Genomic DNA, 7904 nt, shown 5'->3' with positions numbered 1-7904 from the left:
AGTCACTAGTTAATCAGCAAGATACTTTTCTTATTATTCTCTACCATAGTAGTAAATAAATAGTGTTGATTTGATTTAAACAAATATGATATTGTACTTTGCTTTATGCCAACCACTTTGAACTTTAATATTGGAAAAGTAGGTTCGTTATATATAAATTTTATGGATGGAAGCCGCCAAGTATTTTGCATTTAAATGCATGGTTTCCGTTATATTTTTTTAAAATTAATATCTTTGTCAATCTTATATTTCACATTCTTTTATAAAGCAAATTACAATGACACTTGATGTTTTGTCGCATTATACAAAATATCCATGCTTGTTTTATCTCTACACAAAATATTACATGAACACTCCTTTATATGTTATTATATATGCAACTCCTTAAAGTTTAAAAAATATTACACCCAATATTCTTGTAAGGGAGGTCATTATAAGATAAAAAGAAAGTAGAGACATTTTGTGTCATTTGACAAAATTTCAAGACATGTAAGCATATTTTACTCTTTTTTTACCTATATTCAGGTTCTTAATTATTGGGGAAGATATGGGAAATTAAGCACATCTATGTCTGGCTTTTTGGTCCAACCATTTGAAACTCTTTTGACCATTGTTGTTTTTAGCCTGTGATTTGAGTGGTAGGAGTATTATAAGAAATACTTAGGATTGTAACACCTTTTACCTCAACATACATATTTATATAATATCATACATGAAATTGCGGAATTAATTCAAATGATTTTATTCAATAAACATAAATGAGCTCACGTGGGTAAAAGGTTCACATTCGCGTTAATCACCAAATTAAAAACTTATCAACTAAGGGTGTGAAAACATCTCTAGCCCTAAACAAGGCCATCCAATTTTTTTACAAAAGGAAACAAATTAAGAAGTGGAATAACATAAAGTAACATGTTCAAAACATTATGCAAATAATACAGAAACTCATGTCCCAATGTCACATCCTATCAGAGCATTGTGTTCCAGCATCCTTTAGCATGAGGTTTTCCATAGCCATCCACCTAACCATCTACTCCCACGAACACAAAGTTCAAGATCATCACAGGATCCAAACACAAACAACACACAAGGAGTGAGTTATCACATTCCTAACTAATAGAGAGAAATGAAACAACATTGATATACATATCATATAAATGAAATACAGATTACTTTAACACAACTCATGTCATTCCACCACTTATCACATAGCATCACATCTCAACACTACATGTCTCACACATTTTCACATCTTTTACGTACTCAAGGATCAAAATACAATATCACTCAACCAATCAATATCGATCAATACACAAGCATTATGCAACAAATATACTAAGACTCAATCTTATATGCAATGTGGTACGATGTCAGTGAAAAACCTCGTCGGACGCTCAGGAATACATGACAAGACAAACCATACACTCGTAAGTCAAGTCACTCTCACTAGGTAAAATCATAGGGAGATCAGTCAGGGTCACTCTGTTTTGTGAGAACGCTCCAACCATATGGGATCAGTATAGGCTTCAAGGAACATTCAAACCAAGTGTATTTTCCCCCAAGGCCTACACTCCGAAGAGTCCATCAAGGCCTCTCCCTCCTAATCCAGGTCCAACCTAGAAAACATTTTGGCATGCAGACTCTATCTATGAACTGTACGCAACACACGACTCCTCAATTGTTCTCAAAATAATTTTAACTCATTGCGCCTCAAAGTGATTAAACTCGTCGGGTTCCCACAGTGGATCTCATCACAATACTCATCGCACATTAACTCGTCGCCCTTAAAGGGTCATATAGTCGTGTGATTGTACGATTCATAGCTCACAACTCAATGCACACAGCTTCTCAATACACATGTGTGATCTCACAATTTAACATATATTTAACTTATCACTTACACATACACTACTAAAAAAAAGCTATTTTACAACGCGCGTTCCACATCGTTTCCGCCAAAAACGTCGTAATAGGAGTAGCGGTGGCAGTTCTGTAAATAAGTGAGCATTTTATGTGCCATGTGCATGGCGCGTGACACGTTCAACGACGTTGGCCGTGGGTGCCCGTCTTTGTTGGTAACGCGCAGGTAAGTTAAGACGGTGCACTTGAAAACACCGTCGTTGAAATTTTGAATTTCGAAGATGTTGTTCTTAAGCCACCGTCGTTAATGTTGATGTATATGATGTTGTAATTGGCGCTAATTCATGAACACTCACGCTCGAAAATTTCTGTGTGTCTGAAATTTCTGAAATCTCCGTGTCTGAAATTTTTGTGTACTGTGACCTCGCTGTGACCTGTGGTGTTTGCCCGCACCCCCGTGACCTTGTCCGGCGTCTCGTGTGGCGGCACCGCCGAAGCCAGTGAGTACCCCTTTTTGGAGTTGTCGTAACACGACTGTGTTTTGAAGGTAAGGTTATGCGAAGATTTGATGCTCCATAGTTGTTACTTGCTCTAAGTTTTTCTTTTAGTGATGTATCTTTTACCCCTCTTTTAGTGATTCTTCCCTCAGAATTTGATTGCCGGTATTAGAACCCCACTATTCATCAGGTCCAAACAAGCTTAAATCATGGTAAATGTACTTCTTGACAAATCCAATATTTGCAAGGTGGTTTGACATATGAGAAATAGCTTTAATGATCAAGAGTTGTTAAAACTAATGTTCTTAAATTTATTATGAAGCTCTCTAGTGATTACGAAAATCTCTCAATCTCTTCTCTCTCTGTCTCACATGCATCACTGTAAGATAGGTGTCAAAAAGAAAGGATTCAAGTTAAATTTAAACCTAATGTTCTGAAATGAAGGAAAAAAAAGAGATTAATGACGCTAGGGAACTTGAATGAAGAAAGAGAAAGGATTCAAGTTTGAATGGGTTAGTTGTGAGATCATTATCAAAGCCTAAGATTTGAAATCACTCCAAGTTTGGTTATATTGAGCAATAGAGCCAACTTGATTCTCATTGGTTTCAGAGATATGAACAGACGACTGAGAATGGATACTTGTCCATTTCTCAAGAACATTGTAATTGCTTTCATAAAAAATGCTATAATCATCCAAAATAGGAGGAAGTCTTTTCTTTTTTGTCCAAGGGCAAGAGATTTTATAGTTTCTAGATCTTCATTATTTTACTCTTCCTCATGCATCTTCTTGTTGAACTTTTTCATATGAAATTTGTAATTGTTCTTGGGTTTCTTCAGCACTTTTGGCATTTGGTATTTTCATAGCCTCCTCAAATTAGTCCTTTGAACTGATTGGTTTAGATGATGCAAGAGAGGTTTTGTTAGGAGATCGATGATTCACTTTCACTTTGTAGTTCTTTCTCCTCTCCTTTATCAATATTTTGAGTTGTAGGAGGCATAGTCAGATTAGGTGCACCTTGCCCTGGTTGAACATTTAATGTTATAGGGCCACAAATTAGTTAATTTTTATAATTATAGGCTTTTAGGAGTGATGTTCGCAGCAGTGCTTTCCTAACAATACAAATTTGTTAGAAACATGTATTGGTCAGCAAACATTTATAAAGCAAAAGAAAATGTGGTGATTTCAAGAATTATCAAGTCTATAGGAGCACAAGAAGTACAAATATGTCTTCAGTAAATTACTGTAACAAGTCATTTCCCTGTATCTAATGCAGGATTCAGGAATCAAATGCTGAATGCTATTAAAGGCTTCTCAAGATCACCTCAAAATGGATTGTTCATAAATTCATGTTTTGCTCACTGCCAATCTGAGAGGCAGGATACATGGTTTGCTGACAATTCTCCTGTCATTGGGAACAAGGTGGGTGCCTTATCATGTCTCTGATGCAGTTTTAGTTGAGAATATTGCATGTTGGTATGCGGAGGAGTTTCAATACTAGATTGAGGTTAATGATGATATGATTTTTTCCACAGAATATTCACCTTGAGAAAAATTCTAGGACATTTACGTAAATGTATGCTTTGTTTATTGGCCATATATGCTTACTTATGGAATCTTCTTTTTAATGGTGTTTGCTTGCCAGTATTTCATGAATTCTAATATCTATCTTAATTGGTGTATATTAGCATTCAATAATTTATGCATTTTTCATCCAAGATATGTGTAGCATTTTTCATCTATATGAATGTGGTTGCTTAATTTATGCAGTTTAAGTAGATATGAGCAGGTGGTGGGTGCTGTTGAATTGGGTTTGGGAAAGAGTGTGTGTTAGAGGATGTGGAGAGAGTACGAAGGAAGTGGTCAATTAATAGGGGATTTAGAAAGAGGATGGGGAGTGACAGCTAAGAAAAGAGTACGAAGTTTCCACTTTGTGTGATTTGGTAACCATGGCGGGCGCATTTTAGGACAGGATTATCTTGTTTAGCAAGAGTAGTAACTTTTATTAGATTTTGAAAATTTCAAGTTTAAGTATACTCTTAAATCCTTTTTTTTTCTTTGTCCCATACCAATCCTTTTTGCTTTTCTACGTGTACTCTTAAACATTTAAACAGAATGCCTATAGTACAGTCAAAGGCTGAACATCAAAGTCCATTTCATTCCCAATTAATTTAACCTTAATTAATTAATAAAACAAATTAAGGTGGGCAGGCATAACTCAAAACAGAGATAAACAATGATGTAAAACGGAATTTGGTCCCATGAGCTACCAATAGATCGAACTGTGTCACAACTCAAATAGATAAGGTAAACAAACATTTTATAGTGAAGCTTTGTTCCATACCCGTATGTTGTGGGGCTGGGACATACTTTATAATAGAAGCTGAATAGAGAAAACAAAATAACTTTCTTTTTTTCTAAAAAATAGTGCTGTGTTATTTGCTAGAAACTTCCAATTGCCAAATTACCAGTCCTGGCATAATATAGTGATCTGTCAAAAATAATAAGTAAAAAGAGATGGGGTCATGGGAAATGATAGGCACGAGTGAAAACGATATTAAGCAAATAAAATGCCATGAAAAGAGATAAACGACAAAACAAGAGACAACGACTTGTTGGCTCATGCATATCCCACGATCATAGTAGATTTGTGTTTAGCTATAAAAGTCTGCATCTATGTAAATTTTACCAGTTATGAAGATGACATAATACAATTTCTCTTATGATATAATAAACTTTTATTAAAGCCAAGATCTTGGCTATAAGCTTCACATTCTAGACAAGGTCAAGTCCATTGCGTCTGCTACAAAGTCTACAACCAACAGAATAATGAACAAGTTCTAAGTAACAGAAACAAGTGCATGATGTATAGTGTTAAACAAATAGAGACATTGACACCGAGTCTAACCTGCATCTTCTTTGGTGAAACACAAGGGAGGTGTAATTCTGAAGACATTTCCATAGTAACCACCCTTACCAATAAGTACTCCTAGTTCTATAGTAATTTAGAATGACCGGTTAGTAATAATATAGAAGAAAACTATAGCTAGGATCAAAATATGTGTCTAGACTAGAGGGATATGGATTTTACCTTTCATTTGGTCCATTACATGCAATGTTTCATTTTTTGCTGGAGTTTTAAGTTCACGATCAGTGACAAGTTCAACTCCTAGCATTAGGCCTCTTCCTCTGACATCACCAATTACTGCAGAAGAAACCAAGTTTGGTTATAAAATTGGTATGAAAAAAATGAAGTCATGATTGTTTTGTGTCTCTAATGACTCATAAGAAAGGGTGAAAATTTTACATTCATATTTGTCCTTGAGGGCAGTGAGCCTTTCTTTCAAAATGACTCTACTGACGGTTGTGTTTTATCCCTTTCCTACTCACTCCAAATGTTATTTGACTATTACATTGCACAATGTTGTGAAGGTAATGTTTTTGCATTTAGGTTACCAATAATTTTGGTATTCACAAATTTGCATTGTATACACGTGTGGTGTTCATATTTGACTCAGATGTTTCCGAAGGAGAATTGATCTCTTGTTAAGCAGTTTGTGTTTGTGCGTACATGTCATCAAGTGGGTTTTATCAATGATTTATCATTTATGTTTCTTTTTATGTGTAATGTTGTTTTATTTCATGGGTTTAATGTTGTTTCATTTTATAGATTATTGTCTATGTACTAAGGATTTGGAAAAATAAATATTGAGAGGGATGACACATCAATAAAATCGTTGGGTTGCATTCAAAAATTAATTATTTTTTTTAAAACACTATTATAGATTAATTCATATTAAAGTACTCATAGTTTTACACCAATACAAACTATCTAAATTAAACATGTTTCATTTATTTAATTTGTTTAGGTAAAATAATTACATCACTTAAATACATGCATTTTTCATAAATATTTAATTAAATTATATTTATAGTATTTAAATATATGAATTTTTCTTAAATTCTATTCTATATAAATTATATTTTTAATAATTTAATATATATATATATATATATATATATATATATATATATATGTATATATAAATTAGTGAACTAAAAAAATTAAAACAAATAAAACCAAAAACAAACAGGTCATTTTTAAATAAAAAAAAAAACTATTTCAAATAAAAAAAAGCAAAAACCCAACTAAACAATTTAAAAAAAGTTGATCTTTAAATATAAAACCTAACAAAATAAAAAAAATTAAATAAAAAACAAAAAAAACTCAAATAGTAATTTATAAAAAAAACAGTTAATTTTTAAATAAAAAAACCAAACAAAATAAAAAAATAATTTTAAATAAACAAAAAAAATCAACTAAAAAATTAAAAAAAAACAGTTCATTTTTAAATAAAAACTCAAACAAAATAAAAAAACAACTAAATAATTTAAGAAAAACAATTCATTTTAAATAAAAACCTAAAAAAATAAACAATTTGAAATAAACAAAAACGAAAAAACTTAAATAAATAAATAAATAAATACAAAAAATAACTCATTCTGACCTGCCTTTAAAAAAATGCCTTACGACAATGGAAACCAATGTAGTAAGGTTCTTACAAAAATAAAACAAAAAAGACGTAAAGAAATTGATTCCCCAAAAACTGATTCTTTAATGCGAAAACCGAACAAAAATAAGAGAGATTTGAGAAATTGGTGGAAGGAACCAATTTCTTAACTATAAACATGATTTGTATCATGGATATGTAAATAATTGTTACTTGTATCATTTGGATAAATATTTATTTTATTTGTATTATTTGGGCCAAAAAATCACAACTTCTGCCATTTAATATAATTTCCATTATTTGCTGATAATATATATATATAAGCATGAGGTGCCTGCTGTGGCAATGACAACACAGCCACAAGGTGATTACGGTTATTCCCTAGAGAGGAGAAAGTAGCAATAATTTTAAACCCCAACAATTTCCACCAACTTCCTACCTCTATTCACACATGACCCAAACCGCAACTCACATTCAAACCCTAACACCCTTATTTCTCGCACACTCTTCCTAAATCAAGCCCAATTTCCCCCCCAAACCCCGACTTCAAAGACACGCATCTCATCAAATCCCTCATTCGCTCTTTGGCGACCCTCATTGATCCGCTAGTAGGGGATGTTTGCTTCTTCACCATGAAGAGGAGGAAGAATTATGAAAGGGGAGTGCAAAATTACTTCTCAAGATAATTTTTTAGTACCAGGGTGTGGGAAAAATAATTATAAAGGAGTGTATATGTAATCAAGAGGAGTGGAAATAGCAACTCCCTTTTGGGAACTTCCTTTTGGGAATAAAAGAGAGTGTGTAACTAATCACAGGGAGTGAAAATAGCAACTCCCTTTTGGAGTAAAGAGACAAGTTTTATTTCAAACCAGTCCAACAAGATGGGCCCTAAGTGATTTGAATTTATTCATCTTTGTTAAAAGAGCATCCTCCTAACGCAGAATGTCTCCAAAACCCACTACCGACATTGGTTGAGACACAAAAACTTCACAAGGGCATTACAAAATACCAATTCACATGGGAAAACAAAATACCAAT

At 33.1% G+C, this 7904-nt stretch overlaps 1 protein-coding gene across 1 annotated transcript; it reads right to left on the bottom strand.

Annotated features, from left to right (window-relative positions):
• Positions 1-4893: 4893 nt before the first annotated feature.
• On the bottom strand, positions 4894-7464 carry LOC100820451 (alanine--glyoxylate aminotransferase 2 homolog 2, mitochondrial). The gene is made up of 5 exons (XM_014768814.2): positions 7406-7464; positions 5663-5709; positions 5447-5560; positions 5264-5350; positions 4894-5167 (listed from the first exon to the last, which is right to left on the bottom strand). The coding sequence occupies exons 1-5, from the start codon at positions 7462-7464 to the stop codon at positions 5124-5126; spliced, it is 351 nt and encodes a 116-aa protein (XP_014624300.2). The 3' UTR covers positions 4894-5123.
• Positions 7465-7904: the final 440 nt, after the last annotated feature.

The sequence above is a fragment of the Glycine max genome, chromosome 16 (assembly GCF_000004515.6).
Source record: "Glycine max cultivar Williams 82 chromosome 16, Glycine_max_v4.0, whole genome shotgun sequence".
NCBI classification, from domain to species: Eukaryota; Viridiplantae; Streptophyta; class Magnoliopsida; order Fabales; family Fabaceae; genus Glycine; species Glycine max.
This window is presented reverse-complemented; position numbering and strand designations above follow the sequence as displayed.

Coding starts and splice junctions, on each gene's coding strand:
- LOC100820451 (XM_014768814.2), bottom strand. CDS start 7,464: ATGAGGGTCGCCAAAGAGCGAATGAGGGATTTGATGAGATGCGTGTCT. Junction 5,710..7,405: donor TGCGTGTCTTTGAAGTCGGG/GTTTGGGGGGGA, acceptor AACCGTCAGTAG/AGTCATTTTGAAAGAAAGGC. Junction 5,561..5,662: donor CCTCAAGGACAAATATGAAT/GTAAAATTTTCA, acceptor TTTCTTCTGCAG/TAATTGGTGATGTCAGAGGA.